Genomic DNA, 20860 nt, shown 5'->3' on the forward strand with positions numbered 1-20860 from the left:
CACCCTACATATCATTTGTTATAAAACTCAAAGCATGGAAACAGACTGAACCCTTGCCCTGCTAGGAAGAATGAAAATGGCATGGAAAATCCAGCCAGCTGCCTGCCAGCAGCACCCAGCTCCGTGGGCAGGGACTGGATGGCAAGTGCTGCCATCACCTACACACCCCAGCTGGTACCTGCCCTCAGAGAAAGAGATCAGCAAATGCCTTGGCAAACCACCCTCAAACCATTGACAGGCTCCTTCAGTACTTCACGTTTCCCCTCTAGTAACTCAGCTGCCCCACCCTCATGTATTTTTAGCATGCTTAGGTAAGACTTCTCTGGTATTTCCTCACATCAGAATTTCACCTGTAGCATCTTGCAGTCAACCTGGGTGGGGCCTTTTTCTCTCTTATTTTCCTCCCAGAGCATTTTGTGGGCAAGCACCTCCTTAGGTGTTGGATGGGGGCCACAAAGAGGAAGGGGAAACAGGTGGCAAAGAACTGGAGATGCTTTTCTTTCTGCTTTTCTGTGCTGGCAACAATAACTGAAATGCCACACCAAAGCCACCCTCTCTGAAAAACTTGAGCGGGTACAAAGGCAGAGGCCCATCTGCTTAGCAACACATGGTGCCAGCAAACGGTTTCCAAGCCTCAGGCTGAGGCTCACAGATATGGCAAAGGCACGTTGGGCTCCCAGCTCCACAGACAGGCATCCAGAGAGGGGGCAGGGCACGAGTGGCCTTCCCACAGCAGGCAGGTGCCACCAGCAGGGCACACCTCTTTCCCTTTTGGCAGCTTCACACTGCAGCAACCTGCTTTAGGATCTCTTGTCTTCTGAAATCCTATTCAGATGCACCTTCTCCCTCTGCTCCTTCAGTACAAGGATCCTCTGTGCAAGAACCTTTCCTCAAGCACAGGAACAACAGCCCCAGTCACACACCAGCTTCTCCCCGCTCTCTCCCCATCCAAAACACATCTTCAAATTTTCCCAAATGCATTTTGACACCTGACCTGCTCTCCAAAGCTCGTAAGAAATGAGTCTACAGCATCAGCTACACCTTACAAGTGTCCCATTACAGGGGAGCTCCCTGATTTCCTGCTCTCCTTCCCATCTCCCAGTGAGCCCCTTCCCTGTTCTCAGGGTCACCTGTCCCCAGGGTCACCTGTCCCACGTGCTCAGCTCACAGCAGCTTTACCTCTTTCCTGGAGCTTCTCTGCTGTGCTGGACAAGGAACAAGGCTCACTTGTGCTGTCCCACACCTGTCCCCTGCTGCCCTGACACAGCTCAGGCTGACAGCACTGCAGGGGACGTGGCTTTATGGGATGTGACTGCAGGATGTCTGATGCATGTCACCCTTGATGGCAGCAGCGGCCAGAATTCCCCGCATTAGCAAAGCACAATGAAAGCTGCCCCGTGGGTCACCCTGCACATCAGGGCATGGGAGCTGCCTTGCATAATGTGAGTCAGAGCACTGCCAGGAAAGGCCAGCAGAAGGCTTTGTCTGAGAATAAAATCTTTGGTTAAAATAGATAAAATCCCACCCAGGGAAAAGCATCTGAATTCTCTGCTCAGAAGTGCTCCCCAGGACAGACATCCCGGGTACAGCCCAAACACAGCATCCCACAGCCCTGCTTTGGCCTGGGAAAATGCAGAACAGGTGGAGTGCTTGACCAAGAGAAATTCTGCTTTTTTGACATCCAAGGGCAGTCAGGGATCAGTCCACAAATCAGGACAAATAAATGCAAATGAAGTCAACAGAGCTATTGGCTGTTCATGCCAATCCAGGTTGCTCTACATGGTGACAAAGTTGTGGCACTTGAAAAACTCTGTCAATCAAGCAGGACTTCAGAGAGGTTTATAATAGAGAAAAACACACTTGGTGAAAAGTTAACCAAAAAACCCGTGCCAGACATTGAAAACTGGCACAGAAAGCCAGAGAAAGTCAAGAACAGACAGAAAAAAGGAAAAAAAATCCAGTTAGAAATGCCTGAGTGATCATAAGGAAATGATGTTTTGTTATGTGATCCCAAGCCCTCTGCCATAGGTGTTATATAAATAATTATTAATTATGTTGTTGATTATCTGTGTGAGCAATAGAGCTAATGAGCTGGTTCTTACAGGATATAAATACAGCTTCTAAAGAGCAGGGCAGCCATTCTGCCAACGGCAAGCAATTAGAATTATTTCTTCTCTGCTGAGAGTTTGCTTTTTTTTTAACCTGAGGACAACTAATACACACTGTAGATATTTGCTATTAAAAAATCTACTCCCTTCACAGTCCCAGTAGACATAAACTGAATTTCCTTTAATGACTGGGCCCAATTAACTGGAACCTGGAGCTCCACTTTGAAAGCAGCAGGGTTCCTCTTTGGAGGCTTGGCCCCGATGGGCAGGAGACATCCAAAGGTTGAGGATTAAAGTTGCTTTGTTTCACTGAGCTTGTACACCATATTGCAGGATGGTTGGCATGGGAACACAGCTATGGAGCAGCCTGTAGTGCACAATAAACAGTCTCCATAAAATACAGAAGCAAATAACTGGAGAGATGAAGGGTAAACCCTTCACCTATCATTGGGAAAGCTCAGCAGATGGAGGAGGAAGAAGCAGCCCTTCCAATTCACAGCCCTTCATCCACACCTGCTTCCAGGATTTTTGTTTTAACATTAGTGCTTTAAGTGCACATGTGTACTCGACCCATTTCACCATCTGGTGTCCAAACCATGGGATCCAAAAGGAAAATCCACTTTAGCTGCTGTCAGCCTTGAATTGCCACATCTCTCAAGGTGCTGGTTAATCCCAGGACAGAATTTGAAAAGAGGTTTGGCTAGCAGAGACCTGAACATCCATCAATAAAAGGAAAAGGGCAAGTTTCCTCTACAGAAAAATACTTTTTTCTCAGAGTCATAGATACAGGTTAAAAGAGGTTGGACCCTAAGTCTAACTGAAAGTGAAGTAGCAAATCAGGAATAAAACTTATAACCCTGCTGCTGCATAAGAGGGGAAGTGGGGGGAAAGTAATAGCAGGAAGATGGAGAACAACCTTAGAAAACCTCTATCATCTCTATTAACAGTTTGCTTTGCTTCTCCTTTTACAACAACAGGATTACCAGATGAAACATCACAAGCATCTTCTGGATGTTCCTTTTTTTCTCTGCTTTTACCCATAGTTGCTGTTCCAGCACACTGACCTTCAATCTGTAGAAATTTCCTGATCCTGATCAGCACACTAGATAAAACTTGCAGAACACTGACCCTGGGGATTTGCTCAAGAGACAGGAATGCAAAGATTCAAACGGGAAAAGCTGGAATTTATGGGCTTGCTGGCAGTCTGGTTACAGTGTGGACATCAGTCTTCTGCAAAGGCTAAGAAAAGTCATTCTTTGTTACAAGCAAGGCAGACCAGAACAGACAGCATCCTCTGTAGACCCAAAATTATGAATTCTAAATACTATCCAGCCCCTCCACCAGGAAAAGAAGAGACACATCTTATGCCAAACTGCCCTGAAGGCCTTCTAATGCAGCTCTGTCCATGATTTTAAAGTGTGTAGTAAGAAATTAGTACATTTTCAGGCCTCTAAGTTACAAGTTTTTTCTTTAAGAAGAAAGCCCACAGTGCACTGACACAGGAAGTTTAAAAATGCAGCTTTAAAAGAAGCACTCTGGGCACTGACCTACACAAGCTGCTCCACTCAGCCAAGCCATCCACTTCTTTATTAGGCACGATCCAGAGTGCTTTACGTATTCCCCTGCATTTTAAAGGGGTCAGACAAGAGCTCCCAAACAGGCTTGGAGCTGCCAAGGAGCCCTTGTTTTTTCCTCCCTCTTTTGTTCTTCAATAGCCATGTGCTGGGAGCAGGGCTCTGCATCCTGAGGTTATTACACATTTCTCTAATGGATCTCCATGCATAATAAATTAGCTCATTAATGAATTGATTTGAAAGAAGAGTTCACTGCAGGGGCTAGAAACCCAAAGACACATGCCTATGACTGAACAAATAAGTCACTTCTGCAGCATCACATCGTGCATCCTGCTGGTGAAGGCCCCATTAAATCACCTGGCACTGCTGCTGCCTGTTCTCCATCCTCACCATTATAAAAGATATATGGGAACTGCTTTTGCCTCACAACTGCTTATTTGTGGAGGTCTGGTCTCATTCCTTACAGGCCTTTTCCATTTGGGACTGTCACGTTTGTCGCTCCTGTTAAGGGATTTTGTGATTCCAGCACCAGCTTCTGCAGTGTTTGAATGATTTGGATTGTGGCTCCTTTGGATTGCAGTGAGGGACTGCAGGTCCACCCTGAGGGCTGTTACAAGCCTGAAAAATCTCAAGGCTGTGGTGTTTGCTTGCTATTGCTGCCCAAAATGAGGGAATCGAGTCTGAAAACAGCTGCCCTGAGCTGCTAACTGAATATTTCCAGATGATCCCAAGAACCTACCTCCATGCTCCAGCACCGAGCGCTACCTTGTAAACAAACGCCCTTATATAGGTCTGTGTGGGCAAAGTTAATTATCTCCAAATAGCTTCCAGAAGCCTCAAATCAATTTATGAAAACAAAAATTAACTTTCCATATAAACATAATTACAGTGAGACAACAGTATCCAGCCTGGTGCTACTGCTGTTTTTGGAAGCTGGGCAGAAATCCAAATGAGTTCATTAGGCAGTGTAATTAATAATGGTTTTTTCCTGCTTTAGGAAGCCATTTATGGTCCTAAGAGGCAAAGGTACTGGGGAAAAAACCCACAGCTGACAAGTTTTAAAAGGTGCTTCTGTAACAACAATTTATTTTAGAGCCTCCATGAGAATATATATCATTTAATGAACAGAAAAAGAGCAGAGAAAAAATTACACTGCAGCGAGATCCATTCACTCTGCTCACAAAGATGCCTTGGAAGAATTTTCTTGAGAAGGAACCACCCAGTTTTTGCTCCAGGAATGAACATCTCCCACTTCATAAGCCAAGAGGCACAAAGACAGCAGCACATAATCAGCTTTCCCTGTTCAGTTCCCCATGTCCATTGTGCCACGGCCCTAGAACACAAAATCCTGCAAATGTGAGAGGAGTCCACAAACAAACACCATTCCTGGCTCTGATCCCAGCAAAACCCTGGGAAGTTTCTTTGGTTGCTAAACCTATCTGATTATTACTTATCAGCTCTGAATTGCATTCTCACAGGTTAGAGAGACGTGCACTTTGCAAACACAGATCACTTTGTCTCTCTAAGTGGTAACACACAATCTGGAGTGGAGCTTGTCCATGTGTGAGAAAGCCACATCCACTACCCTCTGTCCCACTAGGCCAGAAGTGTGTGTTGATGCTACCAAAGAAGTGCCAGCCAGTGTTGGTGGACACTGCACAGGATGGTCAAGTCAGAGGAGCACACTCTGTGCACTCATTTCACTGTGCACTCATTTCTGGGGAAGTAGAGGGTCAGAACTGTGCAAGTTCAAAATCTATTTAACAGGACAAATTAAAAGCAGATAAAGACAGCAGCCATCTCATCATCCGTATCTAAATATCAGTGTGGCTCCAAGCCACATAAAGGGAATATTTGGGTGTGCATGCCCCAAAGCCAAGACAGTTGACAATCCCTTCCCTCTAACAGCCCAACTCAGCTTCTTGCTCAGCTGCTTCACCTCCCCACAGCAGAGGGTAAATGCCCCTGCCAAGGATGCCTGGTGGAATACACAAACCCTGGCTGAGCCCTGCAGCACAGCACTGTAATCTATTTTATGAATGGCAGCGGAACTCTGAGATTGAATTACGAGGCAGGTATTCAATCAGGCAGGATGTGTTGCTGCCTTCTAACAGACTGGAGGATTAAGAGAGCGATAGAATACATCCTTTCCTTCCACATGACAGCATCTCCCTCTTCTCCCCTCCCCAATCAAGAAACTAGCAGAGTCTGTACTTGAAGAGGATTTGCAATGCTCAGGACCCACAAGAAGGATTAGAGAAAGGTTAAAGAGAACATGCATACAAAAGACAACTCTCCTGTATCATCCCCAGCAGAAGAATTATTAAATAACAGTCTGTGCAAGACAGGGCAAACAAACCTGAGCTACCAGGAGAAGAGGAGGTGCAGCTGGAGGAGCTGCCAGCTGCTCCATTTGCACTGTGGCTGGGGTAAAACCACAGCACCTGTTTTTAGCAGAGCTTGAAGATAAGCTCCACAGTTTTTAAGAGGCTGTACAGTGCAGAGAATAGCAGGCAAGAGATCCTGCAGTCAGCTGATTTGTATATTCCCCTAACACCCAGAGTTCATTGCCTCCAGGTCCTCCACAAGCAGGAGACAGGAGAAGTCCCTACTCAAAAGAATACATCAAATGCAATGTAGAAATTCCCATTTTACCCATTGCTACCATCCCCAGGGACACGGAATGTCTGCGCTGTAGTAGATAGAGCATGACAAGGAACTATGGGAATTTATGGCTTGGAGCCTAGAGAAGGACCACAGTGCATGGATGTGAAAATCACCTGATGGGAAAAGGCTGCAGTTTGGTGTAAGAAGACAGAGGACAGTGTTTCACATGGCACAGGGAAGAAATTCTCTATCTGATGCAGCAGGATTACATCATGTCTGACGGCAGAGGCCCATTGTGCTCTCGCTTGTAAAGGAGGATTACTGTATATCTGATCTGCAAGAAGGATTATTGTGTTTGAAGCGGGCTCACTACAATCAGGATGAACTGAAAAGCAGTAAAATATGCTGGTAGAAGGCTTCACTGGATTTGTGACAGAGCAGATGCAGAGCTGTGTATCACTCTGGCACTAACAACAATGCATTCACACATTGGAAGAAGGCTCCAGACCTCCTAGGGATGATTTCAGCATGTGGCACAGGCCCACTTCACTGCCAGTCCCCAACTCACTTGGCAGGTCACTGAACAAAACTTATGCCTGAGTCTATAGCAGAAGTCCATGTAGTTCTGGGAAGAAATGCCAAACTCTCTTAATTCTCTTCATTTCAGTCTCTTTTCAGTCCAGTCTGACCCAGAACCTATGCTTAGCCCTTCCTTAATCATCATTTCCCATGCTTGAACAGCCAATTCTTTTTATTTATAATTAAAACCTTAATTGGATTTGACAGTGATAAACATGCAATGTATTCTTCAATGTCTTACAGTATATGAACTCTGGGACATGTATCTATTGCATTCTCCATTATCAATAGTTCAATAAACTTTCTGTTAAACCTTGTTATAAGAAAATTGAATTTTCATTGAAACCACAGGACTGGTCTATTATAGCAGGAACCATATCAGGGAAGACATCACAACACGAGCCAGACAGCTCTTAACACACCAGGTGGCATTTACCAAGATATTGACTATAAATCATTGCAAATGGAACTGCAGGAGAAGGCAAGGCCTGAGGGCCTGTTGGGATCATGGAGGCTTTATTTTATTTTATGTTGGGTCACACAGGCCTTACTTTATGCTGGGTCATCCCTAGGTTTGTCTTCAATAATTTTCTTAGTACTTTTTAAATACCATCCCATCAGCAGGAGAAACCTTGTGCCTCACTACCTGAGCTGAAGGTTCTGCATTAAACTCCACCTTCAGCTGAGGAGTAACAGCCATGGGGATCTGGCAAGAATTGTGCCAGAGAGAAGAGGGAGCCTATAGAATGCAGATAACCCTCCCAGCTCCTCATCTGAGCTGCTAGAAGGTTCATTCTCAGGTTTGGCACAAAAAGAAACCTCTTTATTAATATTCATCCACAAACACATTTCATTCTTTCATCCTTCTCGCCAAATCCTCCTGCTAGAATCCATCCTTCAGGGGAAAAAAAAACCCCACCTAAACCAGTAAAACTCTTCAGCAAAGCAGGCAGACTTGCTGCACTCGTATTTGACAGAAGGGAGAACAGATTGGGACTCCATGAAGAGTGACTCATTATCAGCAAATAGTTTTAAGTGATGATTGTTTCATCACCACCCACCCAGCTCTTCCCTCTGTCTGCAGGCTAGCGCAAAAATTCACTGCGAGAGGATGACAAAAAAGAAAAATTAGGCAGACGACCTTACCTCTTGCTTCCTCTCCCAGGATCGTGAGCAGAACTGTCTAAAAAGGGATCTGTAACCTTGGGTTACAGATTGAGAGCTTAAAGGTTTTCTTTTCTTCCAAAAGCAGTGTGTAATATTGTCTCCCTTCTTAACCTATCCAAGAAAATGCTGAAAAACATTTTCAGATAGCTGCCCTTTTCCTGTGCAAACATATGCTGAGCCTAACCCTTAGGGACACTAACACCCTTGCAGTCATTTAGCAGATAAGCCCTTGCTGTAGGATCAAAGCTCCGTTGCAATGTGCCAATTGATGTTGCTGTAAATGAGCATTAGCACATTTGGGATCCAGCAGGACTGGTGCCTGAAGGTGAAGAATCCCATACTCAGAGTCAAACACATCAAAACTCCATCAATAGCAGGGTACAGAAGGTTACAGCAGCAAAAATGAAACCCTGGCTGTATCACGTTGCTCTCAGCAACTACTTCCAGCAGCGAGCTGCGTTTAGAGCAGCTGCAGAGCAAATGGAGAGAGAGGGAAAGAGCAGAAAATCATCACACACACTCTACCTAGAGAGGGGTTTTGAATTGAAATGGCCCAAGGGCAACCATATAAAAAAATGGAGTTGTCTGGCTCCAGGCACAACAGACGAGCTTCTCCTGTCATAACCAGGAGAAAAGGGAGAAGGCAAGAGAATGGGACAGTCCCTCATGGTGGTGTTCTCCCAGCCACACAGCAGAGGCACAGACTGGGCTTTCCAGAACCATGACCTCTCCAATCCACCTCTCCAGACAATAAAAAGCTGTTTCATGTTCCCAAATGCTTTCAGAAGGATGCTCTGCAGGGAAACCTTCTCACTGAAGAGCTATTCCAGCACCTTCCCAACCCTTGCCAGGCAGAGAGGCACACAGGAGTTGTGTTATCAAAAGATAATCACATCCCTAGGGCATTACCAAGCACAAAATGCAGCTGTGCCTCTGATCCTCTGGGTGCAGTTACCTCCTCATTCACTGTGCTCCCACCTGCCCTCAAGCTGCCTTTAGTTCTATTAGGAAATTGTTTGTACCTCTAGATTGCTATAAATTATTGAGCAGTATCTGAAGCCCTGGAAGGCATTATTTCACCTATCCAAAATGAGTAAATAACTAAAACCCCTTTACATCAGAACATCCATTTAGACCTGAATATTCCAAAACCAAACAAAATTTACACAAAGGCTTAAAAAATTCCTTGTGATATTAAACACAAACCCACACCATAAGAAACGGCTCACAACTCCTATCATTTCAATATCCAGATATGCTTGCAGGCATTTTGCATCTCGGCTCTCAGCGTGGGTTGTATTTTGCAGGCTTCACATTGCTACCAAAGCTGGAGACAGCCGTCATTGACTCGTTTGCCAAGCAGTGATACAAACTTAAAATATTCTTCAATTGCTTTTTTTGTACTGAGGGCTATCATCCTCATCTAGTTTCTAACCAGCGAGATCTGTATCTTTTGATTTCTTCTGAGACTCTGAGGAATATAAAACCAGGTACAGTGGAAAGGAAGAATCATGCACAGTTTTTCCCCCAGAATTTAGTGATAGGAAGGATTCAAGGCCAGATGAGTTTGAGATGATGCCAGCTATCTGTTGTCAAGGAGGGGCAAGAGCAGGTGGTCACCTCCCCACCCTCCCGTGACCCTCTTGGGGATCTGAGCAGAAAAACACCACACTGCCATGCTGGCAGCTGCCACCACTTTGTCCAAAAGGACTTTAGAGGAGAACTGAAGTTTTAATGACTTTCTGTTCTTAGCTCTCTGCCACTTAAAACATCTCTCCCTTAAAATATTTCTACAACATGGAGGTAGGGAGCGAGGAGAGAGAAAAACTGCACTCAAAGTGACACATCTAACCTCCCTGCCTGACAGAGGTAGTCTGAAAGTCTCCATTATCTAACAACTCAATCCCTACAGGGTCATGCAAGTCACCCCACAGGCCAAGGTCACCCTTAATCTCCATTAGCATCAGCCCTTGTTTATTTTCCAACCTTTACTCCCAGGAAGCTGAAAGCCCAAAGAAGGGCAAGAAATACAATTCCTTTCCCTGGACACTTACTGCATTATTAAACATGGATTTAAACAAGGTTTTCTATTTGTATGCTAAAATGCCTTTTTTTTTTTTTTTTAAGACAACTTTGCCTGAGGGAAACCACTCTTTGTTTTGGCTTAACTGAACACCCATTAATTTTATAGGAAGGGCTAGGGGGAAGGGCTTGTGTCTCCACAGATTTATAGTCTTTTCATGCCAACTGGGAAGGAAATTCTCACATGCTTGTGTAGCATCAGACTTCTCCCACAAAGCTCATATTTACAGAAGAATGTAAAGCTCCCCCAGGGAGTCTAGGAGCTGATGAGACTATGAGGATCTGCTATTTATATTATAACAGTGCCCAAGATTTTTGGACATTGCACACATTCAGGGGAAGATGCAGCCCCTCTATGACAGGGTTCACACTCATAGCAAATTACTCACTTTCATGGAAATCAGCATGAGTTACACGTGTTTTTCTGGAACAGAGCTATTAGTTCACACAATCAGAGGTAACCTGATGCCTACATCTCCCCACTCCAGCAAACAATGAGCCTACTCATTCGGATCATGGCTGCTGTGCCCAAACTTGCCAAACAGGATTGTGGTCGAGCAACAGGAGAACCATTCTGTGCCAGATGCACCAACACCCCCTGGGAGCAATTCCACTCGAGTTGGTCACTGGTGCTGATTGTGAAAGAAACTGGTGTGCAATCTGACTGATTTTATGAACTTGTTGAATTCCTGAGAGAACGCTGAATCAACCAGCTGCCAACAGAGCTGGTGTCATCGCTTCGCCTTCAAGCCACAACTGATTCATCCCAGTGAATGTAACCTGGTTTCCACTTGCATGTGCTGAGAGGCACAGGGTGAAGGAAAGCTGCAGCATAGTTTGCCCTAGGGCCAAAGAACCCTTTTTTTTCCCCATAAAAAAACTTTATGGAAGGGAAAGAAGTTATTTCACTGACTTGAAGGCACCCATTGAGGTTATAGAGCCTTCCAGTATGAAAAAGGCTGATACAGATATTATATTTTCTTTAATTCACTTTGAATTTGCCTGGAAGTGTCTGGTGCAGGTACTATGAGAGCTTTCTGAAATAACTACCCACAAGAGAAAAGAAGGGAGAGGGGGGAAGATACCACAAAGACTATTCAGGAAAGAACCAGAATTAGGGGACAAATGGAATGGTCCAGTAAGGGTCAAATACAGAGCTATTTTTGCAGGCTGCAAAATCCTTTTCCTATTTGCAATGCATGTGCAGAACACAGAAGTGATGGACTTGAAAACACAGATAGGAAAATGTGAATTAGAATGAAGAAAATCCTTTTGACCAGAAAGAACATTTGTGAATAAAAGATGCCATGGAACCTCAGCTTTGGAGCTCTGCAAAGAATTGCCCAAGTGCACATAGTCTGAAAAAAGGACCAGACAGTTATTTGGGGTCTCCTACCAGTCCTGCAATCATCAGAGAACTCTGAAAAGAAGTGGTGAAGAAATTCAAAGCATTTTCCTGATGGCTGAGTTCTGGCTGAGGCACACGGGGAATGTCACCACAACATCCCAGTCTCTCAAGCACACACCAGACAGGCTGCATGAGAATGACAGAGCTCCAGGAGACAGCTGGAGCCTGCTCAGGGGACCAGCAGAGCCCTCCCATCCTGTCACCAGATTTGAGAACGTCGATGTCATGAACAGAGACCAGAGGCAGCATGAGCAGAAACAACTGTATTTCCCAAATCTTGCCCGCGGCAACTCTACACACTGGATTTAGCCAGAAGTGCTCTCACTCCCAGAACAAATCTTCACATAGCTCAGGTTCTGTTGGAGGTGATCTGAGCATCCCTGCCCTCAGGGCAGCAGGCAGGCTCCTACCAACTCCCTTTCCACATCAGTTTTTACTTTTTCTCATTCCTTTTAACTGCTGATAGGAAGCAAAGCCCGTTGTCATACCGGGCTTTGTAAGTGACGAACGTTTGTCTTTCTGCCTACGGAAAGCTGCCAAATCATAAAGCTCCATCCTGTTTGTAAAACAAGCCCTGGGGTATTATTTTTCCTAAAGTCAATGATGTCACAGAAATACTACTTGAAAACAGAATCTAAAATTACACTCTTGAGTGCAGCGCATTCTGGAGTTTTCATTGGCACCGCTAAAATTGTTCTGTTGTGTTTTTCTGGCACAGTCCATAGTCAGATAATTGCTTGGGGCTAATCTTGAGAAGGCAAAATATACACAACCAGCACAATTCCACTTCTGCTCCATCTTCTATTAAGAAACAAATATTCTCCACAGCATGAAGTCAGTTTTTTGCCAACAAACTCTACTAAATAGAGCAGAGTGAATTTGGGGGAGCAGGGGGTGGCGTGTATGATTTTGGCAAGGCAAAAAGCTTTTGTGAATTATTGCATAGCCAAACTGTTAGCTTTTTTTTAAAAGGGGAAGAAGAAAGGCTATAACAAGAGGTCAAAGAGCTTTGTTTAGTCTGAAAGATTTCTGAATTATTTTTCCCTCCAGAAATACATATGAATGAGGGAGAAAAGGGACACCTTGGCTATTTACACTGCTCAGGGTCCCAGCAGAATTTCATGACTGTTCCAGACAAGTTCAATCAGCCATTTAAAGACCTTTCCACCTTCTATGTTTACTGTGCTATAAAAGATTTGCTGTGCAGCATTATTCCACCCTATTTCCAGTAGCAGTGCCAAGAGCCAGAGCACACCCAGTCATGTTGGTGAGGTGGCAGCAAGCAGTGCCAAGTCCAGCTTTCAAGAATATGCTTGCAACACCACCAGCACGACTGAGCCAGATATTGTGTCACTCAACCAGATATTCACTTTACCTTGTCTGGCAGAAACACACATCACTCCCAGATGGTGTTTTCACCTCAGCTTTGCTGTTGGGTGCCTTACAGAGATTTGCTGCTTCTCCTGCAAGCACCCATTCCTTCTCATGAGTATCTCTGTGTGGGTGACCAGCCTTTCTTAAGCAAAGCAACACATGCACTTTGATTTAATACACTCTTTTCAAATGTCTTGCAGAAGTGAATACACCTTTAAAGGCTGCATAGTTGTCCTCCACCTGTGAGGAGATACCATGTGGGAAGAACAAAAAAAATCGGATGACCACCAAGTCAAGATACTGGTGACTGGATATGAGGACCAGAGCACCTAAACTGGACCACAATAAGACATCTATAGGATTTAATCTGTCAAAATAATACAAGCTGAGATTTCAATAAGAAAGGTCAACCTCTTGGACTTGGAGTGAGGAAACCAAAGAGTCTGGTAAGACCCAGCAGCTCCTGCTGAACCAGTATTTCTGGTTGTACACGGCAAAGCTGACATTCCTTTTTGAACAGAAAAGCAAAAGCCTGCAGAGGAGAAAAGCTGGAGAGAAATACAGGGGATGTCACCTCCCTTTCATATCCCATATTAGCAGATATTCGTGGATCAGTGTATTTGATACCAACAGTCATTTCAAACATGGGATCCTAACTTGCTCTAACTTCTCACAAGTGAGAATGCTAAACAGGGCTGAGCCCCAAAGCCCAGCAGCCCCCAGCCCCAAAGCCTGCAGCATAACCCAGCTTCCCACCTCTGCAGCTGCCAGGGGCAAGACACTATTCCTCCACCCCCTATATATTATCACAATAATTAATAACATTCTGTAGGGGGAAAACAGCAGGATGTAAAGTCTGCTTGTTTAGGTGCACTGCCAATGCTTCCAGTGAAACCATCCCATCTTCCAGCCAGCTAAGATTTCTAATTAGAATATGAGGAAATTCAGCTTCAGCTTACAGTGAAATACTTGAATTAGCCACAAGCCATGGTAATTTGGGATCCTGGTTTCTGTCAACCCCTGCAAAGCTGACACTACAGTATGCAATTTCTGCAAAGGAAAAAAGTCAAGTTTAAGATAAAGTTCAAGATAAGGCCTTGACACAGTTTATTTATTTGCAATCTTTAGGGACTGCTTAGCAAGCTCCAGAAACAGGCAAAACAGAGAGTAATATGATGAATTCCATTTGTTTAGTCCATCAAGGAGACTGCACTCACCTTCCCAAAACAGCAATCTTCAGGTAACACAAGTTAAGGCACAGCCAGGATGGTGAAGGGGAAGTGTGTTACAGCCCAGGAAAATGGGAGAGGAAAAGCTGAGAGCTCTTTTAAACACTGCACTACAACCATCCAACAAAACAAAGTGAGCTTCCTACCCATCAAGGACCGTTGTTATAATTTAATTCAGAGAAATGTAGCATAATTTCTGAGAAATTATGGCATTTCTTGTTGGCAATCATTCTAGTGGTGCAGTGATGCATGTTTCTCAAATGCCAATATCTTATTTAGGTTTCACCTGAGCAACATCTCTGTGGGCAGGGACCTTCCTTGGGAACCACAATGGGTGACATCTCTTTCCAAGCAGAAGGACTCAGTGGCTACTTCATTGTCTCTCCAGAGACAAGAAGAAGAGGGAAAAAAAAAGAAGTCTTACTGTGTGACTTCCTCAGCATTTTAAGAGCCCAAATGCCTCTGAGACAAAGATTAATATTTCAAATAAAGTCCCCTGCTTATCCTCACAAAGCTTCCCAAAGGGGCTGGAAGGAAAAAGATGCTCTGTGCTGATCTGGACCGCTGGATTCCCTCAAGGCAGATCATTACACAGTGACTAAGAAAACACTCCAGCTAACAACAGGCCCTCTTACATTTATATTTTCTTTGTGAGGCTTGGAAAATCCCAACCCCAGCCACTCCTGCTTTATTTTGGCACCTTTGCTATTGATCCCAGCCGAAGCCAGATACCACAGAGTTGTGGAAACATTAAAGAGAAATGCACCACACTTCATTGAACTCCAAATCCTCACAGTTTGGGCAAGTACACAAGTCAGTTTTATTTCATCTAGAGGTTGATCCTAATTAGAACAAGCAGATACATAAAGAAAAATACATGCAGAGCCCAAGTGTGCAGCTAGTCAGGGAACACAGAGGTCATACTTCAACCACTCAAACCTCCTGATTTCAGGCTGGGATTGGAACACAATGGTGGAAAAAAAAGCATATATCTGGAGATCAGGCTCAACACAGGAACAGAAGTTTTGGGAGCCCCCCAGGAAAGCCACTTCATAACAATCAAAACCTTGCAGAACACTTTGAACTGTTTAGATATGTTTGTTTAGAGATGGCAGCCTAAATACCACACTTGTGTCAAAACAAGGACTTGATCCCTATTCTTCTCAATCACTGGCAACTGCTGCACTGTTATGCTTGCTATTCACAATTAAAGTACATGAGGCTTACAGGGATATCCTTATTTTGCAGGTGAAAGCCAGTAATTAGCAAACAGGGAGTTGTGTGAAGACCCCCAAAGGGGATGAAAACAAGAAGAACCTCAGCCTTCTCATGAGAAGCATCCAACCCCCTTGTCTCCATTGCCTCTCAGCCACTTTCTCCAAGATGAGCACTGTGCTCCAGCCACCAAGCCCCAGCAGAAAGCAAGGTGGGAATCGGTGCTCTCCAGGGCTTGCACAGCTGCAGCAGAACTGGAAGGTGCCACCCAAGGGCTGCAGCAGCAGCCAGCATGTCCTGCTCATTCAAGTGGGTTACAGTCACTTCACACAGTTTGCTCAGCCGAGTCCCAGGAGAGTTTGCTCACAGCTGAGCACCAGCCCTGCAGGCAGAGGGGGCTTGCATTGCACAGGGAGGGCAGGCAAGGGAGTTTGAATTCAAGAGCTGTGCTTTAACAGGGCCCTGGGCCCCATGCCATCAATAAGAGCCCTGTTAAGCCTCAGGCTGTACAAGACAGACAGGTAGCTCCAAGCCCAGGACAGAGATCATTTCAGTTTAAGATGAAGCAACAGGGGAACAAAGTAAGTAGAAAATGAAAGTGAGTAGCATGAAAGGAGCAGTCCTAGGATAGCAGTGAATAGGTTTAAATCTGAACTCTCAATAGTGTCAGAAATACTGGTCTAACTACAGCCCTTGAACAGCTCTAGGGCTTGTGCAGCCACTCACTGTGTAAAAATAAACTCAAGCAAAACACCCACTCCCTCTTCCAGCACTGAAGTAGCTGCTAGAGATGGACCAGAAATGCAGAGCCATGAGAGAGAGTGGAAAAGCTTCTCTTTTGGTTTTGGTCATAAGATAATACTGTGGACAAGAGAGGTGGTCTTGCAGATATTTAATGGATTACAAGTGTGTGCCTGAACACAAATGATGAAGACATTCTACTTAAATGTGGCAAACAGGCAGTGAAAGCTGCAGCTCTGACCAACAGCACACAGAACAGGGCAATAAGGCAAGCAGTTTATGAGAGGACTGGAGAAAGCTGAGGCAATCAAAGTGACTACCTGCTTTTTGCAACAACATCTGGACACTCATTTCCTGAATGCACCGGTGACTAGAGTAGAAATCCCTGGAAGATGCAAGAACAGGAGCAGAGATGGAGCCATGACATCTAATCTAGGATGACATCTGCCTCTGGGCTAGAGCAGCGAGATTGTTTTTGCCACTACTGGAAAGAAGATTGCTGTAGTCAGGAACAGAGCTGCTCAGGGGAAAAAAAAAAGCACTAGTGTGAAGAGAAAGCAGAATTCAGTATTATTCAGAAATCTGAGGTGCAAACTGGACATGATCTGTAGAACAATAAAAATGCCAGTCTGTGATCCTTGTGGATCACACATAATGACTGAGGAAGGAGGCAAACAGCTTGGGAGACAGGCCAAGTACCTTCTGTGTATCATTCTGATACTTCAGCTCTGGTAAAAGCCATTTGGCACAGACACCATCCTGAAGTGGAAGGACGCAGCTGCAAAAATGGAGACCACTTCCAATAGCACAACCTGCAAGGTATGAAATCAAGAGAGAAGCAGGATGGGCACAGCCATAGGCATGGAATAACCAGATCAGATCAATTTGGGCTTAAAATGAAAGACACGTTAGAAAGTCAAAATGAAATGTGTCTGTTTATTGATAGATCTTTGAGACTGAGCTAAATTTAAATCAAGAACACTTGAAAATGAAACATTCTGCAGAGATGTAGTTATTTGTACAGCTTTGGTTAACACCCTTCCTGGCAGTGAAATGCGCTTTAATGTGGTGAAGGCAGTGCAAGAAGAATGTTGCTGTCTTCTTCTCGCCATGCCTTACACGTTAATCTCTGCATTTTCCTTCCAAAAATCCTTGTAGATTTTTGCCCCTGTGTCTCTATGCAGCCCCATCCCCACAATCAGAGACCCTAGAAGTTTACCCAAGTACCAGAAGGTCTAAATCATCAGTTCTCAACACTACACTACATCCCAACCACAAATCAGGGCATCTGGAACAGCCTGCAAAGCATGGAGCTCCCTCAGCATCACCCAAACCTGCAGAAAAGGATTCCCCTTTCCATTAAATCCCAAGTCTGTCATTGCAGAGGGTCAAGGCAGACTCCTCAGAGAGTCACAGGCTTCATGCTGTCACTCATATTAATGATGCAATGCTTTATTAATTGGAGTTTTCCTGAACAGCATGTGTAGTATCAGTGACACTCATAATTAAATAGGCAGGCAGCATTTTTTTTTAAATGAGCTGAGAGTTAATTGAATTCTGGAGTCCCTGTGATCAGCTGTGAAATTTATACCTGCAATTTGTGCAGGCAGCAAGAACTAGAGCCTTTGGGGCCTTGTTATTCATCAAAAATAGGCTGATTTATTTGTGCCAAGTATCTCTGTAGGAGGCTCTTGGGCCCGATGTACAGTCACTTTCCTCCAATTAACCTCCCTGGCCTAGAGGGAAAAGAGAATTAGACATCTGTTAAAAGCACAAACCTAGTCTTGAGAAAGTAGGCACATTTCAGTAGAAGGCAGCTCTCAGCTGAGTTAACCTCTGGCCACCACGAGCTGAGGAGTTCCCAGCATGAAATATGTCAAAAACAGCCGACACAAACTACGGAGTTAAAGCAACTCACAGATGATAAGAAGTGGAAGATACTGGCACAAGTCTGGACCACTGTGCTTCACAGAGAGCAGATCCCTCTGGATTAGGGGAGGACACCTGCTCTGGTTGACAAGCATTACTGTGTAGGACAGCAATTCCTCTCCTGTTTCCTCTTTGTGCAAAATCCACTTCCAGACTGGGTGCTGAGCAGCTGCTTTTCATGCCACCCTCCATTCTCTTGCTGCTCAGCATGGGTACTAAGTCTTTGTACAAGGACTGGAACTGGTTCACTTTTTTAGTTTCCCTAGTTTGGGGCCTAGCACAAAGCAGCTCACTGTGGTGAAAGCAGGAGTTTCTTAGTAAGAAGTCTGCAGACATTTTCAGGAAGTTTTCCAGCCACAGTTCACTTTGTGTCAGAATCATAAGGACCAGCCAGAAGCTGAGAAGAGATCTTGAGGACTAAAGCTGTATCTCCGTTCTGTACAAATCCTTTTGGGATCCCCTCTTAGGGCCAATCATTGCCTAAGAGCACCCATGAAATGGTACAGCACAGCCAGGAACCAATAATACTCCTTGCTCAATGGATTTTCCAGTCCCAAGTTAACTCTGCCAACAATATGACAACATTGTTCTTCATCACTGAAGCACGGCACTGAAGCATTAGCTAATCCCTCTCAAGTGTGTGGGAAATAGTTTGGAGTTCTGCAGTTGGCTTTTATAAACCGTCCATCAGAAATGGCTCCAAGGCACAGACAGATCTGCCATGTGGCCATTCTGGAGAGCCCAAAACGTGACTAGTTTTGCATGGGAGAAATACACGCCAGCATTTGTTTAATAATGTTTGCTTTCACAGAGAAAGTCTGAGATCAAAATGGCACCTGCTACCCTCAAAAGTACACCAGAACAAGCACAGCCAAATTGTCCACCCTGCTCTTGCCCACAGCAGATTGCAGCACCAGGTTTTTATCTTCACCATGTTCCTTCTAGCTATGTGATCCATGACTTTTGGTTGAGATTTTTTTTTCCTCTCTTTTTTTCAGTGCTGGATTTCTTTAAAATGCTGTAGTTTAGTTTGCATTTTATTTTGGTTGACTTGAGTATGAAGTTTACTCTGTCCACCACCTAAGAAAGCCCATATCCCTGTCTGCTGGAAATCATGGGAGGCCAACATACCTCTCTTGAACAGTTCTTCTTCATCCAGTATCACTGGTATCATTCAGGGGGAAAACAAACAAAACCCAAACACACAAACCACAGCACATTCACCATATTGACAGCCTGATTAACTGTTAAAAAGCCTATCTTTCCTTATGACTAAAAGCAGCCATTTAAAATGAGCAGTCAAGACTTGTTAATGACCCTTGTAAATGTCTTCAGTGATGCCCTATGACTTCAACATCACAATAATCTATGTAAAAACTGTTTATATAGAAACTGGTCTCATGGGAAAACTATTTTATAAACAGTTAGAAAATCCTTCTTGTGTTTCAGCTGATATTTGTTTATGAACTAGCTTAAAATGCAATGCAAGTCAACCTCCAAGCAGCTTAGGTGGTTGTTTACAAAAAAAAGGCAATGGCAGAAGCTGGTCCCAGAAGTCAGCCTGGGAACCTCTTAATAAGGACATTTCAGTCCCCCAAGACACTCCTCCCACTGCAGAAATGCAGTTGCCACACAGCAACTGTAGCCTGCCAGCATTAAACAGGATCTTCAGTAGATTAAGAACTACTCCAATGATTCTGGAGGTCTGTAGTTTCTCCCAGGAGCACTTCATCGTTGAACCACGCTTTAGGGTACACTGCTTTCAGCAGGGGTCTCAGCAGGTACCTTTGCTCATTAAAGCAGACAACAACAGCCCGAGATTTCCTGCTGATCCAGGAAATTTCCCTGGTAAACACACACCAATTCTCAGAAGCACACAGCTTCACATCCAGCCGCTACCGATAGTGCCCGGGTTCAGTGAGCAGCAGAAATGCCACAGTGTATTACCAGGGAAAGACATAACTCAAGTATAACTGTAGAGCAATACATGACAGGAGTCAAATGCTTAAAAGCATGAGATACACAGGTCCACAGTGAGGTAAAATAAAATCCCACAGGAAACAAACAGGCTGCTAACCAGGACGATGCAACCAGTACTTACCAAATAGCTCCGGGTGCATATTCCGGGTGAATAGCTTTCAGCGAATGCAAAGCTGTATCTTTGACTTCAGACATTTTAGCAGGGTTTGAATACTTCAAGCAACACGAGCTATTTGCTGCAGAGAATTGAGTACCAGCTATCAGGCTCTGCCAGCCAGGGATAGGACCATGCCACCCCATGAATGACCCTCCCACCGTGAGCTAGTGCAGCTGGGACAGCATCACTGCTGGCACTTAGAGCTCTCCTGGATCTCTGCAGGCAACAAGCTGGAATGAGATTGGAGCTGCCTTCCACAAAGTCTCAGACAGTTCATGGACAGCAGGTTGAACTCACAGCTATGTTAGGGAGAGTCACTTCACTATCGGGGCACAGATGCAAAAAGGGCAAAGTTTTCAAGCCATTCATGGCAGAGGATCACCACTGAGATTTTCTGTGCTGGTTTTGTTGTTGGGGTTTTTTTAAGTATATACATACACCTACATGTAAACACACTTACAATGAAATCAGAACATGTACCTTGAAGTTATTTATGCAATCACTATAGGTTTAGTCATCACAGACAAAAACATTGCATCCATCTGTCATGCTGGATCAGATAACCGATCCTTCAAACCTAATAACTACTTCTGGAAAGCAAGCGAAAAACACACTTGCTTAATTCTGCTTCTTAAAGACACAGCCACTTGTCTCACTGTGGGCACACAGGACCACCAAGGTCCAAAAGGACTACAGGGCGTCAAAGGCTT

The 20860-nt window shown here is 44.5% G+C and overlaps 2 protein-coding genes across 2 annotated transcripts in view; both read right to left on the reverse strand.

Moving 5' to 3' along the window:
* GALNT9 (polypeptide N-acetylgalactosaminyltransferase 9) overlaps positions 1-20860 on the reverse strand; it is a 410584-nt gene that overhangs the window by 337887 nt on the left and 51837 nt on the right. The window lies entirely within an intron of this gene.
* The window catches only part of LOC147649896 (uncharacterized), a 159322-nt gene that overhangs the window by 137820 nt on the left and 642 nt on the right, over positions 1-20860 (reverse strand). Inside the window, exon 2 of the mRNA XM_086855459.1 lies at positions 13869-13949. Coding sequence (XP_086711585.1) covers positions 13869-13949 — 81 coding nt within the window. The remainder of the gene's footprint in view (positions 1-13868; positions 13950-20860) is intronic.

Source organism: Cyanistes caeruleus, chromosome 18 (assembly GCF_971803275.1).
Source record: "Cyanistes caeruleus chromosome 18, bCyaCae1.hap1.1, whole genome shotgun sequence".
Taxonomy (NCBI): domain Eukaryota; kingdom Metazoa; phylum Chordata; class Aves; order Passeriformes; family Paridae; genus Cyanistes; species Cyanistes caeruleus.